Raw genomic sequence first — 22,726 nt, forward strand, 5'->3', positions numbered from 1 at the left:
CAGGACAAACGGTGCCTGTGCGTTGGCCGCCTCGCCTTCTGGCCGCAGGAGCAAGCAGATTTCCTTTGGCCCAGCTGCACTGCTCAGCCCACACTGCCCCACATTACTGACACCGTGGGTGATGGATGGCTGACAGAGAGCTGACGGGTGCTGGGAGGGCTGCCTGCCACCTCTGGGCAAGCAGAGAAAGGCGGCTGAGCCCAGAGCTGCCGTCCCCAGCTGTGCCCGTTCCCCTCCTGTCCTCCTGTCCCCGCTCCTTGCCCACCGGCCGGCTCTGGGGCTCTTGGCCTCGCTGCTGACAGACGCGTCTCTCTCATTGCAGGCTGATATTTCTCCTGGCAACTGCTGGGCTTTCCGAGGATCCGAGGGTGACGTGGTCATCCGGCTGCCGCAGAAAATCCGGCCCTCGGCTTTCACCGTGTGGCACATCTCCACGGCGGTCTCTCCCTCCGGGGAAGTCAGCAGCGCCCCCCAGAGAGTTTACTGTCTTGGTAAGTCTGTGCTGCTGCTTCTAAGGGAGGAAAACCCCGAGGAAAAGCTTTGGCACAGAGCCCCATAAGGCCCCATAGCGGTGGGAGCCCCGGTCATGAACAGCGGCTGCTATGCAGTGACAGCCCTCTCATCAGCGGGCGCGAATATCGCGACGGAAGCGATGTGACGAGGTGTGGATCGGGGAAAGGGTTCAGAGATGGGAGAGCTCTAACCGCCATCGTGAGAACTATTGGGAGCGAGCACCAAAACCAAGGGGGGTTAAAAGGGCAAACAGCCCAGTGGTGAGGGGGAACACAGGGCAGCGCAGCTTCGGGAGAGCCCTGCGCCCGGCCTCAGCTGCAGAAAGCCACCGTGAATTCGGCCTCTGCGACTCCACCAGCAGGAGAAGAGGTCACAACAGCCATCAACCTGTTGTCTCTATGGGTCCCAATGGGTCTCTATGGGTCCCAATGTGTCTCTATGGTTCCCAATGTGTCTCTATGGATCCCAATGGGTCTCAATGTGTCTCTATGGGTCCCAACGTGTCTCTAGGGTCCCAATGGGTCTCTATGTTTCTCTATGGGTCCCAATGTGTCTCTATGGGTCCCAGTGGGTCTCGAGGTTCAACTAAAGCAAGTGTGGAGTCTGGCACCTGGGGAGGAAGAATGGCGTGCAGCAATACAGGCTGGGGGATGAGGAGAACGGATGATGCCCCGTCCTTGGAGGCGCTCAAGGCCAGGTTGGATGGGCCCTGGGCAGCCTGCTTTAGCATTCAACATGGAGGTTGGTGGCCCTGCGTGCGGCAGGGGGTTGGAGATTCGTCATCCTTGAGATCCCTTCCAACCCTGGCCGTTCTGTGATGCTGTGATTCTATGGGTCCCAGTGTGTCTGTGTGGGTCCCAATGGGTCCCAATATGTCTCTATGGGTCCCAATGGGTCTCAATGTGTCTCCATGGGTCCTAACGTGTCTCTATGGGTCCCTGGGCAGCCTGGTTTAGCATTCAACGTGGAGGTTGGTGGCCCTGCGTATGGCAGGGGGTTGGAGATTCGTCATCCTTGAGCTCCCTTCCAACCCTGGCCGTTCTGTGATGCTGTGATGAGCTGCTGGAGAGGAGCTCTGCACAGAGGGACCTGGGGGACGGCAAGTTGCCATGAGCCAGCAGTGTGCCCTGCTGGAAACATGGCGTCCTGGGCTGCATTGCACAGAGCGTGGCCAGCAGGTCGAGGGAGGCGATCCTCCCCCTCTGCTCTGCCCTGCTGAGGCCTCATCTGGAGCTCTGCGTCCAGTTCTGGGCTCCCCAGCACAAAACAGACAGGGATCTCTTGGGAAGAGTCCAGCGGAGGGCCACAAAGATGGCGAGGGGCCTGAAGCATCTCTGCTATGGAGAAAGGCTGAGCGAACTGGGTCTGTTCAGCCTTGGGAAAAGAAGGCTGAGAGGGGAGCTGATCCAGGCCTATGAATACCTGAGGTGTGGGGGGGCAGAATGGCGAGCGATCCTTTTCGCACGGCCTGCCCTAAAGCGTGACCGAAATCGTCTCTTGTCTTTCAGGGAATGGACGAGGACGAACCACCAACCGCCCTGGGGTTTTTCGTTTACGACATCAGAGGAGAGATCGCCCAGACCTTCCACGTGCAGGTATGGCCAGTCCTGGCAAGAAAGGCTTTGCCTGCTCAGCCGGGCCCTGCTCTGCTCTCCCTCCTGCGGGGAACACAGACGAGGCGGCCGTCCCACCTTTGGCAGCGATGGTTCTTCCTGCTCGAGCACGGCAGCCCCCAGGCTCCCCCAGCATCACCTCTGCCCTCCCGCTCCTCTCCACCATCGCTCAGGAGGTGGCGGGCGGCTTTGGGGGCGGCCATGACAGCCAGAGAGCCGCCGCAGCAGCAGGAAGGCGCTGCAGGAGGCAAACCGTCCCCCTGCGGGTGCGGAGGGACGACGGCCGGCGGGAGGGAGGAGGGCGGCTGCCTTCCTTCAGCAGCGCCGTCCCACGGCAGCGGAGCAGAGCTGGGCTTCGGCCAAGGGAGCCGAGCGGCTGCGCCGCGGCTCTTCCCACGTGTAACGAAGCCTCTCCTCTTTGTGTTGGCAGGTGGAGCCCCACAAAGCCTTCGGCCGCATCATGTTTCATGTGCAGAGCAACTGGGGGAACGTTGAACACACCTGCATTTACCGGCTGGAAATTCACGGCCACTTGTGAAACATCTGTGAGAAGGCGGCCATGGAAACATCGACCACCAGGGCGGCCCCTGGTTGCCAGGCCTGCCAACACCACCCCCCGTCCCCCCCCACCATCCATCAGGGGACGGGAGGAACCTGCCTGGCTTGGAAGCTTGTCCTCATCGGCCTGCGCCCCAACACCGGAACCCTGGCCGATGAGCGACAGCATCGACACCATCGACATCAGCACCACCCCCCGACCCCACCGCCATCCTTCGGGGGTCGGGAGCGGTCCCTCAGGGCGTCAGCCTGGGGGCAGCCACCGCCTGGGGGAAGCTGGAGAGCCTGGCAGCCCCCAGCCCCACCTCTGCCTTCGCTCTCCCCTCCAGCATCCATCGGGGGATGGAAGAGAGCCCAGCAGAGCGCAGCCTTGGGGGCAACCGAGACGGACCACCGCTGCCTGGGGGAAGCCGGCTGACCCAGCAGCCCCCCGAGCATCAGCACCGCCCTCCCACTCCCCTCCACCACCCTTCGGGAGATGGGAGCAACACCCCCAGGCTGTCAGTCTGGGGGCATCATCCATCGCACAGCCTGGAAGCATACCAAGCCCTGCAGCCCCCAGCCCCCCCCACAGCATCACCTCTGCCCTCCTGCTCCTCTCCACCATCAGTCAGGAGGTGGGAGCGCCCCCGGCGTGCGGATTTGGGGGCATCACCTGACAGCCAGAGAACCACCGCTGCCATCAACGGGGCTTTCCATGCTGCGCTGTGCCAATAAATACAAATTACCATCACAGTTGTCCACGCTGTCCTGTTGTCATGTGTTTACCTGACCCACTGCCAGACCTTATCTAACTTGTACGGGATAAGCACTCCGTAGGAGTACTCCCGTAACCACAGCGCTGAACCCAATTAATCAGCGCCGTTAGGGCTTTAGACAACAGTGAAACCCCTGCCTGCTTTCCCAGCATTTTCAGCATGCTCACTCCTTGCTTCATAGAAGCCATAACGCGAGCTGCTCCCTGCTCTGGATGAATCCAAGGACCTCCTGGACCCTCCAAGTCCTCTCTGGGACATCCCCAGACCCTTCTGGATGACTCCAGGACCACACAGACCCACGTGAGGACTCTCTGGACCCTAACAGACTCTACTGGGACACCTCCAGATCAGCCCAGTGGCTCCTCAGAGCTCCTGGACCCATCCTGGGAGCTTCCAGATCCTTCAAGGGACCCCCGCAACCAACCTGGGGACCGCCTGAATGCCCCAAACCACTCTAGGAGTGGTTTTTTCTCCAGGTTTTTCTGCATGATGCCTGGGGTGGATAGGCGAAGGCGTGCAAAGGCCACCCTGCAGAGCCAGGCGCAGGGCGAGGAAGCGTTCTTACCCCAGAGACGGGAGCTCAGGCACAGGTCCTGCTGACGCCATCTGGAAGAGAAAGGCATTCGATGGGAGGAGGCACAAGGAGCGCGGCCAGGGCTTCTGCAGGAGGAAAGGCTCCAGCTGTGGGGAGATCAGGTGGGAGAGACCGTTAGTTTGCTCCGCAGCCCCGTTTTCCTCCTGCAGACCCTGGGGCTTCCTGGCTGCCCAAAGCCCGGTGGCACGCGGTGCTCCTGGCTTCCCCTCCCCACGTTCTGGGTCCTGCTGCACCCACCTGCCCCGCCGGGCCGGCATTTTGGCTCCTTCCAACTCAGACACAGGCAAAAGCTGGCTCTCGTGCCAGGACACGAGCACCTCTCCCCTCGCCTGCTCCGCAATCCTCATGGGACTGCAGTGCTGCGCGGCGCTGCTGCTGAGGGTGACGGGGGCTCTGATGTCATATTGGCTGGCGGCTGCCGAGGCGCAGGGCGCCTTCTGTGACCTCCCAGGGCGCCCAGGAAGGACGGAACCCGGGGCTTTGAGCCCAGCACGAGGCTGAAATTCCACCAGGGTGGGAAGTGGAAGCTGTGTCTGCATGGAACGGTGGGAAGGGCAATTGGTCTGAAGAGTTAAGCCGGGACGTATCCTTAGAAATAGCTGAACGGCTGGTGTGGGAAGTCAGACCACCACACACATATTAGTAACGTATTTCAGACACGTAACGACTGAGTTCCCTAATAAATGCTTTCTCACAGAGCTGCAATAGCAAAAAATGTTGAAGGTTCTAAACAATCTGGGTGCAGTGTTCTGAGCTGGGAAATACGCTGTAAGCCTCTCCTCTCCTCTCCTCTCCTCCCCTCCCCTCCCCTCCCGTTCCTTCCCTTCCCCTCCAGTATAGGGAATGGAATTGGGTCTCCAACTCATGCAATTGTAAATAGGAAGGGGCAGCGAGTAAAAGACCGTCCATGCAATGGGCAATCCCTAACTGAGAGAATTCCTTACGGACGTCCTCCAAGGCCCGCCCGACAACCAGCTGGCAAATCGTGGGGGAGCACATCATGCCTTGGGGAAGCACCCGCCACTGATACCTTTCCGCCGGCGCTTCACTGCTTACCGTAGGCACTGTGAAAGCAAATGCTTCCCGGTCTGTCTCCGCAAGGGGAATGGAGAAAAAGCAATCCTTGAGATCAACGATCACCAAGGGCCAACCTTTGGGTATGGCCGACAAAAGCGTCGGCCAATCCTGTTGTACAGCTCCAAAAGGAACCAACTGAGCATGAACAGCACGTGAGTCATGGAACAAGCGATCAGCCCCACAAGACTTTTTGATGACAAGAACAGGTGTGTTCCATCGACTAAGCGATGGTTCTGTGTGCCCACACCGCAATTCCTGCACAACCAGTTGTCTGAGCGCTTCGAGTTTATGGTGCAGGAGGGGCACTGATCTACCAGACAGGATGAGCATCCTGCCTCCAATACAAAGGAATTGCATAGGTAGTGAGAACTGGCAGGCAGTGGCCCCTAGTACGAATTTGTGATGCGAGCCCTAAGAGCTGTCAGAAAATCTCTCCCCAGCAGCGTGCCGGGCACCTGAGCTCTGAGCGGGACAATCAGCACCGCTCGTTCCATCTCTCCCTCCCTGTCCATGGAAATGGTTGCAGCCTCGTCTCTGCATTTCAGTCCAAAGGAAACCTCCTACCCCTTGGATCTGTCGGGCTGGCACTCGCGGCCGCCCATCGGGCCATTCCCTCGCTGCAGTCACTGCAACATCCGCCCCGCAGTCTATCAAGGCCGTACCTACAATGGCTCGCGGTCCCGCCTATTCAGGAGGCGAGTCGCCGGCACAGCTGACCATCGCTCGAACGAGAGGCCGATCCCGGCCATCGAGCGTTAATGCCGCTGCGGGCGTGCGACGAACCCGAGCGGCGAAACCGGCCCGTTCCGAGAGAAGGGGGAGGGACCCTGCGCCTGCGGGACCCCCCCATTCCCGTTGCCCTGCTGCGCTCCGTCTTTCTGCCCGCTCGCTCCACGCACCTCCCCTACTGGGCACTGACGAGCGCTCCGTCCGCGCCGCCCGCAGCTCCAACGGCCCGCTGCAACCCGATCCCCGCGCTTACCGGGCCCCTCCCCCCGCGCCCAACGGGGCCATTTGCCTTCAAGCGGCCTGCCTGCCCACAGCCGTCACGCAGCTCTGAGGCTGCTGAGAGCTGACTGCCGCCACTCCACATGCCGCTGACTGTCGGACTTGGAGTCCCCTCGCTCCCACGATCCGCTGACTCCGCCCCCCAGCCGCCCTCTGCAATGCCTGGATCCCGGCATCGGCGCCTGCTAGAAGCTGCCCCGCTCGGAGCTTAGCTGCTCGGGCCTGGGGAGTTCCCATCCCCCGGCCATCCCTGCCAAACGCAGCAGGAGGAATCATGGAACGGGTGCTGGGGGTCCCCTCAGCAGCCGCAAGTACTGCCCGAAGGCTCGTCATCCACTGCGTGGACCATCATGAAGTGGATTGCACAGGGGACAGCACCACACGCATCCAATTGGGGGACATCACGAGGGAGGAGGGGACCCACGGATGTCAGAGCCTGCAAAGCATCCCGAGTGAGGGGCGAATTGAGCCCCGTTTGCCCACACGATCTAATCAGCGGGTCGCTCCTTTTGGATCGAGGGAAACCCGCTCGCGGCTTCCCCTATCGCCAATTACGACCGGGACAGCATCCAACGATAACCCCTCCTCAACCAGACCAGATCTCACTTTCCCCAGTCCGTTAATCCACCCTTTCCGCCACCCTGGTAACTCCTTTCCCCGTCACCATCACCGTCCCTGCTCGTTCTGCCCTCCTTGCCATCTCCGCAGTGGCCACGAGCAGCGCCACACGCCCTGCCATCGGCACAAGGACGCTCCGTTCGTGGTGGCAGCGGCAGCGATGGGTCGGGGTATGGGGGCAGAGCTCCTTGAACCGCAGAAGCTCCACGGGCGGGGGATGGGTCGCGGTACGGCGGCAGAACTCCTTCAAGCGCACAGACGCTTCCCGGGGGCGCGGAGGGCTGTGTCGCAGCCTCTGGATCCCGACAGGAAACATTCCCCCCCGCCTGCCCCGCCTGCCCTTCGCGACTGCAGAGCGCTCCTTCTGTATGAGTCTGACGGGGCAGCACCAAGAGGCTGCCGGGCAGCTCCGTTTGCCTCCCCTTCTTCTATAGCTGTTCCAAGCATTCCTAGCAGCAAGCCCCGTATTTTCAGCTCGTTTGCCTTTCGCGCAGTCGTTGCATGCTGCGCAAGGGCGAGAGAAATCTCGTCCCGTTTGCGGGGCTTCAAAACATCCCTGCGGTCCGCACAGACCCCCTCCCGTTCTAACCGGCACACCACGGTGCTTCTTTCCTTCTTAGAAGGCGTATCTTTACCGCCATCGTCCCTCCCCAGCTGTAACAGTACCTTGATCACCGAGTCCACCGTGGCCACTGCTCAGCTATTCCAAGGGACAGCAGGGACTGCAGTCAGACGACCCTCACACGGCAGGGACAGCAGCCACACGCTCCTCACACCGGGCACCACTTGCCGCAGACACGCCGCCATTACAGGTCCCTCACTGCAGGGGCTAGCGATCCCTCCTTGCTCTACCCGCCATCTCTCCTCGCTGGGACCATCGCACCACAGACACCCACACGGAGGATGCTGCAAAATGGCACCCGGTGCCGCAACAGTATCTTCTATACCCTCCAGAGTCCACTTGTCAGAACCTCATTGGTGGTATCAGCCCAGGCTGCCCAGCACCAGTCCTGCCATTGGCCCTTCATGGTTACATTGTGCCATGGTGGCCATCTCCAGGTGGTGTCCATCTTCTTGTTCCTCCAGCTCCTTCTGCCTCGCTTAAGTTCTTCCTCAAGGCCGATGGATGCGCTGTTCCAAGCACCTAAATAACTCCCATATGTTCTTATCATGAAACAGTCCAACTGCCTGCACCGTGACAGCCCGAATCCCCGCTTAGTCGCCTCATAACAAACCCAACAGGATGGGGTGTGGATATGGGATGGGTTTGAGGTGGCTGTGGGGTGGATCTGATGGCTATGGGATGGGCTATGGGATGGGATAAAGTCGTGGCACATGGCTATGTGGTGGCCATGGGGTGGATCTGATGGATATGGGATGGGATGGCTATGAGATGGGGCTGTAGTGGTTATGGGGCCACAGCGGCTATGGGGCCAGGATGCTGCAGTGACTCTGTCCCCAGAGTTCCCACTCCGACGCGAGACGTGGCGTCCCACAGCTGCTCCTCTGCCCTTCATTATTGACATGGGGGCGTGGGGGGGGGCATCCCCCAATCCCCCGTTAACAAAAAATAAACTGAATGACAAAAGTCACCCCCACCCCATGGGAACAGTGTGGTCTGTGGGGGTGGACACAGATGGGGTCCCCAGAGGGGAGTCCCCAACTTTCAGGTGTGACACTGGGGGGGGAGGGGGGAGGGAGTCCCCAACTCTGGGATGCAACACCACCAGGGTGACGTGAAAGGTGTCCCCAGCTTTGCCAGGACCCCCCTGGACGCCCCCAGGACCCCTCTTGGACACGTCCAGATTCTTCTGCATGACACCAGGGGTGTACAGGGAGCTTGTGGGAAATCTATATGGCAAAAGGTGTGGGATTCCCCCCTCCCAAACCTGGAACCCAGATCCTGGGATCACCCCACAGAACCCTGTTTCTCCAAATCTCTATTGCCACATGTCCCCTCCCAAAAATAAAGGTCTCACATGACCCTCCTCCCTCCATGGACCCCCCACCCCTGGATGTAACAACCCCTAAAAGGACCCTTAACCATGTGCCCCCCTCCCCCAGAACTCACATGGTGCCCCCCAGGACTGTCTCTCGCTGTCCCCACCCCCTCTGTGCTCTTTGCCCAAGGGCGGGGGGGGGGTGGATCATTAACAGAGGCTGAAGGAAATGTCCCCCTTTGCCCCCCCCACCCCCAAAGTGGACTCTGCCCCTCCCCCCCAGTGAGACGGTCTGGGGAATGGAAGACCTCCCTTCAGTCAGGGAAGAGGTGGTCTGGGAGCGCCCAGGCAACACCAATGTTCACCAATCCATGGGACCCGATGGGATGCATCCACGGGAGCTGGGGGAGCTGGCAGAGGTGATTGCTGAGCTGCTTTCTGTCATCTTTGAGAGGTCTTGGAGGACGGGGGAGGTGCCTGAAGACTGGAGCAGAGCCAATGCCACTGCGGTCTTCAAAAAGGGCAAGAAGGAAGACCCAGGCAATTATAGGCCAGTCAGCCTCACCTCTGTCCCTGGAAAGGTGATGGAACAGCTGTGCTGGATGTCATCTCCAGACAGCTGGAAGAAAAGGAGGTGATCAGGAGTAATCAGCATGGGTTCACCAGGGGGAGGTCGTGCTCGACCAACCTGGTAGCCTTCTATGATGTTGTCTCTGGCTGGGTGGATGGGGGGAGAGCAGTGGATGTAGTCTACCTTGATTTCAGCAAGGCTTTTGATGCTGTCCCCCACGACATCCTTATAACAAAGCTGAGGAAGTGTGGGATAGATGAGTGGACAGTGAGGTGGGTTGAGGACTGGCTGCTGGCAGAGCGCAGAGGGTCGTCGTTGGCGGTGCAGAGTCTGGCTGGAGGCCTGTAAGCAGCGGTGTTCCTCAGGGGTCGGTGCTGGGTCCGGTCTTGTTCAACATCTTCATCAATGACCTTGATGAGGGGATGGTGGCCAGCCTCAGCAAGTTTGCTGATGAGACGAAGTTGGGAGGATTGGCTGAAGGCCGTGCTGCCATTCAGCGGGAGCTGGACAGGCTGCAGAGCTGGGCAGTAAAAAACCGGATGAGGTTTAACAGAAGCAAGTGTAGAGTCTTGCATCTGGGGAGGAATAATGGCATGCACCAGTACAGGTTGGGGGATGAGCTGCTGGAGAGGAGCTCTGCGGAGAGGGAGCTGGGTGTCCTGGTGGACGGCAGGTCGGCCATGAGCCAGCAGTGTGCCCTTGTGGCCAAGAGGGCCAATGGCATCCTGGGGTGCATTGCAAAGAGCGTGACCAGCAGGTCGAGGGAGGTGATCTTCCCCCTCTGCTCTGCCCTGCTGAGGCCTCATCTGGGCACTGTGACCTGAGCTGCTCATACAGCAAGGAAAGGCCCTCCCAAAACCTCACCTCAGCTCAGACATTTACTGTTGCAGTCCCGCTATGCCTCTTGTCAGCAAGATAAGCGCAACTGCAATGCAGATGACCTCAGGTGAGGCCAGGGCCGCTCACCCTGATCCACAGCGGTCCTGCTCATACAAAGCATGCTCAGCCCGTACCTGCAACCTTGGACTTCTCTGGCCCAGTGCTCAGCCTGCAGTTCTTCCTTGACAGAGCCGTCCCAGCACCCCGAGAGGTCATTCTTCACAGGCACCAGCTCCAGAGCGGAGGTAGGACAGACACCTAGAACAGAACTTGCTGGGGAGGATGCTGCCACCTGAGGACTTCCCCCTTTCTTGTGGGTTCATGCACCTGGAGTAAACAGCAGGGTTCAGCCAAAGAAGTCAAAGTGCCACCACTAACGCCACCACACAAGAGCCCAAAGCCGGGAACAGCTGCCAATCCTGCTCTCAGATCCACTTGTCCAACTGCCCAAAATCTTCCCAGGATTTCCCCAGTCCTTCCCAAGATACGGATTTGAAGCGTGGACGATTTGGTGGGTGAGGAAGTGGCTGGTTGGCAGCGTTATGTCCAGGTGGGAGCCAGTGACGAGCGGTGTCCCGCGGGGGGTCCGTCTTAGGACCAGTGCTCTTCAACATCATTACCAATGACATATCCAGTGGGATTAGCATGGCTGTGGATTGCACCAACTTGCGTGGGGCAGCTGATACAATGGAAGGAAAGGATCCCATCCAGAGGGACAAACTTGAGAAGCGGGCCCATGTGAACTTAGCAAAGCTCAGTAAGTCCAAGGGCAAGGTGCTGTACTTGGCTTGGGGCAATACCAGATTGTGTCCAGACTGGGAGAACAGCTCTTTCAGAGCAGCCCTAAGAGAACGACATGGGGGTCCTGATGGACAAAAAGCTCTGTAGGAGCCAGCAGCGTGCGCTCGCATCCTGGAAGGCCAACAGCATCCTGGGCTGCATCAGCAGAGGGCGGCAGCAGGCAGGAAGGGGATCGTTCCACCTCTGCTTTGCCCTCATGAGGCCCCAGCTGGAGCACTGCATCCAGGCCTGGAGGCCCCAGTAAAGGAGGGCTGTTGGAGCGGCGCCATAGGAGGCCACGAAGGGCACCTCTCCTATGGAGACAGGCTGAGGGAGATGGGTTGCTCAGCACGGAGAAGAGAAGGCTCCAGGGAGACCTCACTGTGACCTTCCAGTACTTGAGGGGAGCTTACAGGCAGGAGGGAGAGTGACTTCCGACACCGTCTGATAGTAAGAGGACAAGGGGTAACAACTTCAAACTAAAAGAGGGGGGATTTAGGTGAGATATTAGGATGTTCTTTGCTCAGAGGGCAGTGAAGCGCTGGCAGTACTGCCCAGAGCTGTGGGTGCCATCCCTGGAGGTGCCTCAGGCCATGGAGGGGTCACGGGCAGCCCGAGCTGGGGGGCAGCCAGACCATGGCAGGGGTGGGGCTGGGGGGCCATAAGGTCCCTCTCAATCAAGCCATGCTGTGATTCTGCAACGCATCTTATACAGAGCATGTAGCAAGTTGGTCTGAGACAAGTTAGGAACTCGGCAAGTGCCTCGCGGAGTGAGCGGCCAGGGTCCTGAGCTTCTGGATGCCCTCAACAAGTAGGAGGGCGCAGCACCGCTGCCTTGCCACACTGCATATCCCACCGGAGCAGGTCAGAGAGAGGGCAGAGCAGCACACACATCAGCCTCTTCACCGCCCGGATCGGTGATTCGGTGCCTGAAAACAAGCCGGCCCATGCAGCCCCAGCAAACGTGGGCTCTGACTGAGGCCAGGCACTGGACTCCCCACTCTGGGCGGCCACAAGCAGAACCCTTTGTAGAAGAAGCGCAGAACAAACGGCACGAGGGAGGCCAGGTTTTAAATCACAGGATGGGCAGGAGGGCCAGCCAACGCAGCTTTGTCTGGCAGCTGCACTCCACCCTCCATCGCGGCAAGGGCGAGGAGACAAGGCCAGCACCGCCAGCCCGGCGGCATCCCCAGAGCAGCGGCAGCCCTCAGACCCGCGGCACCGCCCGAACGCACGAGGAAAGCCCGGGTCCCGGCCCACCCACGGCCGGCAGCAGCCCCGGCTCTGCCCGCGCGTGCCAAACGCGGCGACGTCCCCAAGGCCAGAAGCGGGCAGCCTCCCACCGAGCCGCCGGCCCCGGCCCGGAAGGACGCGGACGCGGCCTCTCCGCCCCCCCCGGCTGAGGTCGCGCTGCCGGGGGCAGCCCCTGTGCCGGGCCCCGCTCGGCGCCCCGCCGCGCTACGGCGAGCCGCGAGGGCCGCGCGAGCGGGCGGGCGCGTTGCTGGGAGACGGGCGGAGGCGCCGAGCGGACCGCGCTCCGCACCCGCGCCGTGAGTCCGCGCGGGGCGTCCCCGGGTGCGCGGCGGCCAGCGAGAGCCGGAGGGGGAGGGAACGCGCCCAGACGGCCCGGCCGGCGGGGGATGGCGCGGGGACAGCGGCCGGAGAGCGCTGGGTGCGCGGCGGAGTGCGGCCGACGGGCCCGGAGCGGGCGTGGGAAGGAGGGTTTGCAAAGCTGGAATGAGACGAGGCCGCTAACGCGCCGTGTCGCGAGAGCGAAGGGGGCTGCGACCGCGCTCGGGGCTGCAAGACGGCTGTGGCACGGCAGCAAAACGTCACGCGCTGCGCTGGGTGTGTTAGGAGAACACACTGGGTGCAGGGAGAGAGCGGCGGGCTGCTTCTCTGGGCAGTTGGAGCGAGTAAGTAAAGGGTGGCCGTCCCGCTTAGGAGCAGTGGCAGCACTGGTACTGCTCGCACAGGAGGCGTGACGCCGGACTTTGGGGCAGAGGAGAGTGGCTCACGCGCTCGATGGGCTGCGTCACCCCCTGCCTGGCAGCATCCCCAGAGCAGCAGCAGCAGCAGCCCTCAGAGCTGTGGCACTGTGGCGCTGGCCGAATGCGGGAGGAAAGGCCGGGTCCTGGCCCACGCCGCAGCCGGCAGCAGCCCCAGGGCTGCCTGCATGTCCCAAACACAGCGGCGTGCCCAAGACGACGGAAACGCCCCCAGGACGGGGCCGCAGCTGCCAGCCTGGCCTGCGTTGCGTGTTGGAAACGTTGCGCCCCGCCGGAGTCGGGGCCAGAACCCAGCTCAGCCTGAGCCGGGCCGCAGGGAGGAGGGAGTGGGTTGGGTGCTGGGGGGAAGGGCCAGCCTGTACAGCTGCCCACCCCGGGAAAGGCAGAGAAGAACAAAACTGACAGTGGCGTGATGGAACTCTCAGTTTTATTGTGATGGACTGTGATGACTTTGGATACAATTGGAGCTTGCACATGGCTGCTCCCGCGACATCATTGGGGCTGGCTGTTGATGTTCAGGGCCCGACGTGGTACCCGGGAGCGGCTTCACCCCTGGGCTGGCCCTCGCCGCCTGGAGCGGCTCCTGCGGCATCTTCGGGGCTGGCTGCGGGTCTCTGCAGCCCGATGTTCAAGAGGGGAGCGGCTTCGAGTCCGGGCCCGCCCTGGCTGTCTGGACCGGCTTCCATCAGCTGCTGTGGAAGCCCTTGAGGGCCGCGGTGCTCCCCGTCTTGTGCGTCTGTTGGTGCCGCTCTCAGCACTTCGGGTCGGTGCCTGCCTGCTCCCACGTGTTTGGCGTCTTCGGGGCTGGCTTGGAGAATCTGGGGCCCGGCGCTGCAACGGAGAGCGGCTTCTTGTCTGAGCTCGCCGCCGCTGTCTGCTCCGGAGGTTGTAGCCAACTGCAGGGGAGTTCCTTGAGGACTCTGATGTCCCCTGGCTGGCAGAGTTTAGGGTGCTGCTCTCGGCAACTGGGGCAGCAGTGTGGCTACTCCCACGGTGTCCTTGGGGCTCATTAAAGCCATTTTCATCCCGGTGTAGATGTGGGCGGATTCTCCTCCGGTCTGTCCTGCGCTGCCTGGACAGGCCGCCGCTCTCAGGCACGTGGGAACAGTCAGCTGGCCCCGATGGTGGCTGGCTGGTGGTGCTGGAGCTGCTCCTCTCTGGTGTCGCAGAGCCTTGGGATGGCTCCATTTCCTGCTGGCTGACGGTGCTGTATTCAGCAAGATCTGAGTTGCTGCTGGAGGCTGTAAGGGGAGGCAGGAAGGTGAGCAGGACGGAATTACAGCCACGGGGTGGAACTGGCTCCCATTTGTCCAGGGCTAGAGGGAGTTGAGCAAGGCCGCTCTGAGCAGCCGCTGCCAGGCCTCGCCTGGCCCCAGCCCAGCAGCACGCGGCCGTTTGCCTCTTACCGGTGCCCTCTCCAGCACAGGCGTTGCACTCCCAGCTGGCTGTGCTCTGACTCAAGTTGGAACAGCGCCGATGAGTGCCTTGCGCAGCACAGGAGCTGCAGAGGAGCAGCTGCCAGGGCCTGGGGAAACCAAGGGGTTGCGGCCATGAGGACAAAGTGATCTGAGCCAGGGAGTGCCCGGCACGGCTCTGGTGCTCAGTCCGTGCTGCCCCAGGCTGTGGCCAGGCCGCGATCCCACGCAGAGCCCCAGAGGGCTGCTGAGGCAACTCACCCCTCTCCCTCTGCCCGCTCCCTGCCGCGTGGGTAACGGCAGTCGCTGGCATCGCATCTCCTGTGCCTCTCCAGTAGAGATGTGTAGGTGTTGTCGTCCTCCCATGTTGGTCTTCTGCCAGAGAAGGGAGGGAATGTGATGAGCACCCGCTGCCCCAGGGCTAAAACTAATCCAAGGAATCCCTCCCCCTCCACCCTGTCTCCAGTTTGAGATTCCCAATGGTGCTGAGGGCCATGTTGGTGGCTGCAAAGGGCCAGGCCTGCTGGGACAGTCCCTGGGCAGGCACAGCTCATGTGCCCTCACATCTCAAGAGCTGTCTGAAAGACACCAACCTGAATGGGATTCGGATCCCCATAAAGAGCATGTCTTTAATAAACTTGACCCGGTCTCTGCAGAGGGGGCACTGGAAGCAAAAAATCCCTGCGCGCAGAGCCTGTTCCTGCAGCAGAAACACAAGCAGTGTGAGTGTGAGCCAGGCCTGGTGCTGCTGAGCAGCTGCGGTGCTTGCAGGGTGAGGGGAGGGCTCCTACCTGGATGCAGGCCCGGTGGAACCAGGCGTGTCGGCAGGCTGGGCACACCATGGTGCTGTATGACCTGCTGTCACCCACGGGCTCCATGCAGACGATGCAGGTCGTGTCCTGCGCAGGTGCTGCCTCCACTGCCTGGTGTGGGCGGTGCTCCCAGCAGAAGGCCCTGGGGGAAGATGGGAGGGATGGGCAAGGAGAGAAGGGCTGTGAGAAGGGGCAGAGGAACAGGAAAGAGCCCCAGGCCTTGGCTGTGGCTCTGTCAGGCTGCTGGGAGGTGTCACAGCGCGTTCCTGTGTTCCTGGCTTCTTTGGCTGGTGCTGACAGCAGGGGGTGGAGGTTCGCAGGTGATAGCTGGCAGCCCTTACCTGAACTCTCCAGTGTGCTTGGTGATGCATTCACCCTCCGAGGCGCAGGGGAGGTGGAAGCTGCGGTCACAGCCCGGATCTGCGCAGGTGATGCTGGCCCCCAGATTGCCACAAACGAAGCAGAGCTGGAAAGAGCAGAGCAGCCCCCATCAGCAGCAGCCCCAGGGCCTATGCAGCGGAGCCCGCACCTGTGGGCAGGGCACAGGATGGGGGCAGGGCTGGGTGGCACTCTGCAGAGCTGCCTGGTGAACTGGGCTGGTCTGCAAGAGCAGGAATTTCTCTTGGAGCTGCTTGGAAGGGCTGGGATTGCTTTCTTTGGGCCAGGCTAAGCTCGCCATGCCTGTCCTGTCACAAAGCTCCCTGTTGTGGTCCGGTGCTCACCGTCTGCTCTGCCTGCTTCATGGTGCGTACCAGATCTTCTGTGCGAAAACCGGTCTTTATATTGCCTTCCACACGCTGATAAAGACCATTGGCAAATAGCTGTACAAGAGGAAAGAGCATGATCTTGTTAGGGCAGGAAGCAGGGAATCCCTGCTCGGAGGAAGGTGTCAGGAGCCAACGTGGACACAGGTGTCAGGACAACGTGGACAAAGGTGTCAGGACACAACGTGGACAGCCACAACGTGGGAACTCACCGCACAGAAAGTATGGAAATAGAATCCACCGATCTGCACTTTGTGCCCAAGGATGCTCGAATGCTCATCCACTCGGCCACACAGCACGCATGCTGAAGAAGGGAGAGTAACAGCAGTGAGCGCCTTGCGGGGCCAGGTGTCCCCGGGGGCTGCCCCAGGGGCTGCTCCGTGCCGGCCGTGCCAGCTGAGGGGCAGGGCCAGAGGCTGAGGAGAGGAAGGGGCATTGCAGGCCCAGCGGCGCCAGCAGGCAGCCACAGCTCAGCCGCGGCCGCTTGGCCAAGGAGCAGAGCGGCACGGCCTGCCCCCGCCTGCCCTCTCCGCCGCAGGCAGACCCCCAGCCCCCCTCTGCCCGGCAATGGGGAGCTGCGAGCTGCGTGCAGGGATTCTTTACTCTCACCTGGCTCCCTCGAGCCGGCGGCCTCCTGTGTGTCCATGGACACTGTGTGTGTTGATGACAAGCACTCACAGAATCTCTGTCCCAGCAGTACTGGGCTTCGTCCTCCACGTGCCAACCTATGGGAGAAGCGGGACGAGGCTGAGTTCTCAGCTCAGGCCCCTGAGCGCTGGGGAAGCCTCCTCGTTCGGCAGCCTCAGGCAGCCCCTTCCTCCCTGCTCACCTCACCAGGTCGCACTGAGCTCGGCCTGAGCCCCGCAGCCTCAGCTCTGTTCCGCACCCCGCGTGTCACAATGGCCGTTCCGTGCCACCCTCTGTGACGCCATCACACCTCACAGGGGCTGAGGGCACCCAGGCAGGAGGGCGGCGGCTCTTGCAGCCAGCGCAGGGCGAGGGGCCCGGTGCCGGACGCAGCCCCGGACGCAGGGCCCGGCGTGTTGGTGCTGCTGAAGGCACTGGGCGACACGTCCACCCTCCCGGCCCCACCTGAGTGCTGCCGGGCCTGTGGCTCCATCAGTATCCCAGTCAAGTGTTTGCGTGTTTCCATGACTTTTTGGCTGTTTGCTGCTCATTACCTCTCGTTACAATAAATGACTCGATCCACAGGATCACAGAATCCCTATGGTTGGCAAAGAGCTCTGAGATGACCAAGTCCCACCCCCCACCTGCCCACGTCCCTCAGTGCCACATCCCCACGGTTCCGGGACGCCTCCGCGGACGCTGACTCCCCCAGCTCCCCGGGCAGCTGTGCCAGTGCCCGACCGCTCTTTCAGCAAAGATGTTCTTCCTAAGGTCCAACGGGGATCCCCTGGTGCAACTGGAGGCCGTTCCCCCTCGTCCCATCGCTGTTACCTGGGAGAAGAGGCTGACCCCCCCCTCTCTACAGCCTCCTTCCAGAGAGTCGTACGGAGTGGTGAGGCCTCCCCTGAGCCTCCTCTCCACTGAGCAACCCCAGTTCACTCCGCCGCTCCTCATGGCACCTTTGCTCCAGACCCCTTCCTGCCCCGTTGCCCAGACACACCGCAGGGCCTCCATGTCTCTCTTGTAGTTGGAAGCCCAGAACTGAACACACTACTGTGGGCATGTCATCACCGGTGCTGAGAGTACGTTATGCTAGCTTGAGAGCTTGAAATTGGGTGTGAAGAGGAAGAACGCAGGAGCTGTGGGTGTCAGCAATGTCTCGGCTGCAGTGCATCTGCAGCAACGCACACAGCAAGTGCTAGAAGCAGGAGCTGGAAGCCATTGTGCAGCAGGCAAACTATGACTTATGCCATCACTCCCACGCGTGTTTTGCTACAAGGGAGGGCTATAAGCTCTTTGGAGGGGATAGGCAAGGAAGGAGGGGTTGTGGCATGGCTCTCAAAGTTAGAGAGTGTTTCAGTGTTGTTGAGCTTGGGGCTGGGAATGATCAGGTTGAGTCCCTGTGTGTAAGGATCGGGGACGGGGGGGGAACACTGTTGCCATCCTGGTGGGGGTCTCCTGCAGACCGCCTAACCAGAATGGAGAAACAGGTGAGGTGTTCGACGAGCAGCTGGCAGAAATCGTGCAATCGCCAGCCCTTGTTCTCATGGGGGACTTCAACTTCCCTGATACGTGCTGGAGATACGGTACAGTGCCGAAGCAGCAGTCTAGGAGGTTTCTAGAGTGCGTGGAAGATGTGTGCCTCCTGACACAGCTGGTAAGAGAGCCCACCAGGAAGGTGCCCCGCTAGAGCTGCTGTTCACAGACAGCGGAGGACTGGTGTGAGATGTGGAGGTCGGGAGCTGTCTAGGGCGGAGTGACCACCAGATGGTAGAGTTTTCTTTTCTTGGTGAAGTCAGGAGTCAAAAGTGCTGCCCTGGGCTTCTGGAGAGCAGGCTTTGAATTACTCAGGATACTGGTAGGGAGGGTCCCTTGGGATTCAGCCCTGAAGAGCGAGGCGGTCCAGGGAGGCTGGTCGCTCCTCAAGAAGGAAGCCTTATGCAGCATCTGATGCACGCACTCAGATGTGAATGGTCCAAGTCGTTTATTACAAGTTCTCACATCACTTACATACCTTGGCAAACCTACAGGTTTTCTTCTTCTAGCTTTCCCACCCACCCCTCCACATTGACAGAGCATTCTACAAAGCACTCTTCAACCGTTCATGCAGGCACTTATCCAGTCAGAGCCGTGAGACGTTCTTTCTTCTTCTAGAGGTGTCCTTGGTTCTCACGCTGTTTATCTTGCTCCACAGCTGCTGCTCTGAACAGGTTTTCTTGTATTCCACAGTCTTAGGGGCACAAGAGCAGGCTGTCCCTCCATGCTGTAAAATGAGCCGACAGAGAAGGACAGGGAACTTTTGCTGAGGCTCCAGGAGAGAAGAAGAGTTTACTTCCTGTAGAAGAAGGGACTGGCAACTCAGGGCGAGCACATAGAAGTGGTCAGGACCATGCAGGGAGAAAATCAGAAACACAAAAACCCAACATGAACTCAACCTGGCCACTGTAGGAAAAGAGAACGAAAAAAACCTTCTTACAAATATGTTAACAGTAAGAGGAGGGCTAAGGAGAATCTTCAGGGGAACATGACCACTGTGGATAAGGAAAAGGTTGAGGTTCTTTACATCTGTCTTTAAAAGTCAGACCAATTATCCTCAGGTACTCCACCCCCTGACTTGGAAGTCTGGGATGGAGAGCAGAATAAGGCCCCCACAATTCAGGTTGGAAACACATAGAGACCAACTTCTTCATCTGGACTGTCACAAGTCCATGGGGCCAGATGGGATCCACCCGAGGGTGCTGAGGGAGCTGCAAGTGGTGATTGCCAAGCTGTTTTCCACCACCAATCAGCCTTTCTGCTCAACTGGAGAGGTCCCAGGTGATTGGAATCTTGCCTGTGTTACTCCCATCCAGAAGAAGGGTTGTGCGAAGGACCTGGGCAACTACGGGCCGGTCAGTATTACCTCGGTGCCAGGGACAGTTAGGTAGCAGATCATCCTGAGTGAGATCATCGAATCACAGAATCACGGAATGTCTCGGGTTGGAAGGGACCTCAAGGATCACCAAGTTCTAGATCCCTTGATGCAGGCAGTTGCCAACCAACCGCTAGACCAAGGACTAGATCTGGCTGCCCAGGGCCCCATACAACCTGGCCTTGAATACCTCCAGAGAAGGGGCTTCCACGGCTCCTCTGGGCAGCCTGTTCCAGCGCCTCACCACCTTGTCAGTGAAAAACTTCCCTCTAACACCGTACCTAAATTTTCCGTCCTTTAGGTCAAAACCATTCCCCCTTGTCTATCACTATTTACCACGACAGGTCGGCCATGAGCCAGCAGTGTGCCCTCGTGGCCAAGAGGGCCACTGGCATTCTGGGGTGCATTGCACAGAGCGTGGCCAGCAGGTCGCGGGAGGCGATCCTCCCCCTCTGCTCTGCCCTGCTGAGGCCTCATCTGGAGCTCTGCGTCCAGTTCTGGGCTCCCCAGCACAAAACAGACAGGGATCTCTTGGAAAGAGTCCAGCGGAGGGCCACAAAGATGGCGAGGGGCCTGGAGCATCTCTGCTATGGAGAAAGGCTGAGTGAACTGGGTCTGTTCAGCCTTGGGAAAAGACGACCGACAGGGGATCTAATCCAGGTTTATAAATATCTGAAGTGTGGGGGCCACAGTGTTGAGGCCACTCTCTTTCCAGTGGTACGTGGAGACGGGACAAGGGGAAACAGACATAAGCTGCAGCATAGGAAGTTCCGCACCAATGTGCGCAAGAACTTGTTTAGGTGAGGTGACGGAGCACTGGAACAGGCTGCCCAGGGAGGTGGTGGAGTCTCCTTCTCTGGAGATGTTCAAGTCTCGCCTGGATGCCGACCTGTGCGACCTGCTGTAGGGAACCTGCTTGGGCAGGGGGTTGGACTCGATGAGCTCTGGAGCTCCCTTCCAACTCCTACAATTCTGTGATTCTGTGATGCTGCTGTGCCAATCGATGGCTCAACAGGGAGAACAAAGACACCAACGCCTTTGGGACAGGCTTATTTTACTGCCTGTGACAACGTGACACCAGCAATAGTATTTACTGGCAGCGTCTGTAGCCAGAAGAGAAGCTTAACAGACAGGACAATAAGCGAGGCAGTGGCCCTACTCACTGCCACGTGAGCTCAGCGATGGAGAAAGGTGCATCACCACCTGCCCCAGCACTTTGCCATCAGCCAGACCCGCAGCTGCTGGGGAGCCCCGTTTGCAAGGAGGATCTGTAGGGACATGGATTTGGGATGGGTGTGGGGGATGGGGACGTGGTGTGGAGGCAGGGATACGAAATGGGTTTGAGAGGGCTATGGGGCGGATGGGATGGATATGGGATGGGATAAAGGTGTGGGATAAGGATACGGGATGGCTACGAGATGGGGCTGCAGTGGTTATGCGGCCAGAGGGGCTATGGAGCCACGATGCTGCAGTGACCTCTGTCCCCAAAGTTTAACCCCGATGAGGCGCGTGGAGCCCCACAGCCGCTCCTCTGCCCTTCATTACTGACATGGGGTGGGGGTGGTGTTCCCCAATCCTCTGTTAGCAAAAAATAAACCTGAAATACAAAAGTAAGGGGTGTCACCCCCGCCCCATGGGAACAGTGTGGTCTGTGGGGGTGGACACAGATGGGGTCCCAGAGGGCTGTCCCGAACTTCATGGTGTGAGAATGGGGGGGGTCCACAACTCTGGGATGCAACGCTACCGTGAAGGTGTCCCCAACTTCAGAGCGTGACACCACACGGGGGACACAGGCATCCCAACTTCATGGTGTGACGCTGTGGGCGAGACCACAGCACTGAGACGTGACACGGGATGTCCCCAACTTTGGGGCTGTGACACCGTGATGCAGTGTCCCCACTTGCCCAGCACGTCCTCCAGCTGGTCATGGTGCCCACAGTTCCGGCGCAATGTCCCCAGGGGGTCCTTCTGCCCCCCCCTCATGGCGGTGACACCCGACGCCGGCTGCCCAAAGCGACACACGAAGATGATGACAGCGCGGCACGGCTGTGCCACGCCGATGTCACACGCGGTCTCCTCTGGTGGCGGCACAGAGTTCACCACCGTGCGTGTCCCGTCCTCGTGACAGACGACGATGGGCACCAGAGGGCTCCCCCCCCCCACGGCAGGGGGCACAGCGTGGGACAGTCATGGGCAGCCAGGGCCACAGCGGCACCCGGCTCCAGGAGCTGCAGGACGCTGACGGGGCTCTCGAGGTTCGTTGCTCCGGCCCCAGGTTCCACGGTGACACTGACAGTGAGAACTTCGGGGACAGGCGGTTGTCCCGGTGCTGGCACCGCCGGCGGTTGTGCCGCTGTCACCCGGTGGCCCTGGGGGGAGTTGTTTCTGTGGGGCCTTGCATGGTGGTTTGGCGAAAACCATCCATTTCTGAAAGGAACAACAAAACTGACATAGGATTGATTTGAATGGAAACAGACGCTTTTGGGGGCGATCTCACGGGGACAAAGCAGCCCGAGAGCGGGTCACTACGTGAGGTTGTCCTCAAAATCCCCACTTGAGAGCTCTGGAGCACACCAGGAACCACTAGGGACCCTCTGGTCACCCCGACACCCCTCAGGGACATCCCCAGGCCCTTCTGCATGACTCCAGTACTACTCAGCCCCACATGAGGACTCTCTGGACCCTACCAGGCTCTACTGGTGGGACATCTCCAGGTCATCCCAGAGGCTCCTCGGAGCTTCCAGATCCTTCAAGGGATCCCCGGGAGCATCCTGGAGACCCCCTGGACACCCTCAAGACCCCACTTGGACATCTCCAGACCCTTCTGGATGAATCCAAGAACCCCCTGGACCCACCTGGGAACCCCCCGCATGTCCCAAACCCCTCGAGGGCATCTCCAGATTCTTCTGCATGACTGCAGGGCTGGATAGGGGGGTTGTGGGGAATCTACGGGGGGAAAGGTGTGAGTGGAGCTTCTGTGAGGCGGAAAGAGGGTCTGGAGGTGGAGAAAGGGTGGAAGAGGGAAAGCGGGGCATTGTGGTGGGCTAGAAGCCCTGTGATGTGGAAAGGGGGCCTGGGGGTGGACAGAGGGGATTCTGAGGGGGAAAACAGGAGAAAGAGGCTTCTGTGAGTGCGAAGGGGGCCTGGGGGTGCAGGGGTACATTGTGGAGGGCAATGTTGTGGAGGGCAACTTCAGGGGTTGGAAGGGGGCTTTTGTGCAGAAGGGGCTGTTCTAGGAGTGGACAGAGGATTGTGAGGGGAAAAAAAAGGGGAGTAGG

At 60.2% G+C, this 22,726-nt stretch overlaps 1 protein-coding gene across 1 annotated transcript; it reads right to left on the bottom strand.

Moving 5' to 3' along the window:
* Positions 1-13,411: 13,411 nt before the first annotated feature.
* On the bottom strand, positions 13,412-17,063 carry LOC306956416 (uncharacterized protein; the record flags this gene model as incomplete). The annotated part of the gene is given in 10 exon segments (XM_079547694.1): positions 13,412-13,465; positions 13,469-14,160; positions 14,326-14,444; positions 14,596-14,709; positions 14,928-15,113; positions 15,115-15,288; positions 15,488-15,612; positions 15,869-15,967; positions 16,123-16,214; positions 16,853-17,063. Coding segments are annotated over 10 exon segments (1,866 nt in total).
* Positions 17,064-22,726: the final 5,663 nt, after the last annotated feature.

This window comes from Tetrao urogallus (assembly GCF_951394365.1).
Source record: "Tetrao urogallus genome assembly, chromosome: 29".
Taxonomy (NCBI): domain Eukaryota; kingdom Metazoa; phylum Chordata; class Aves; order Galliformes; family Phasianidae; genus Tetrao; species Tetrao urogallus.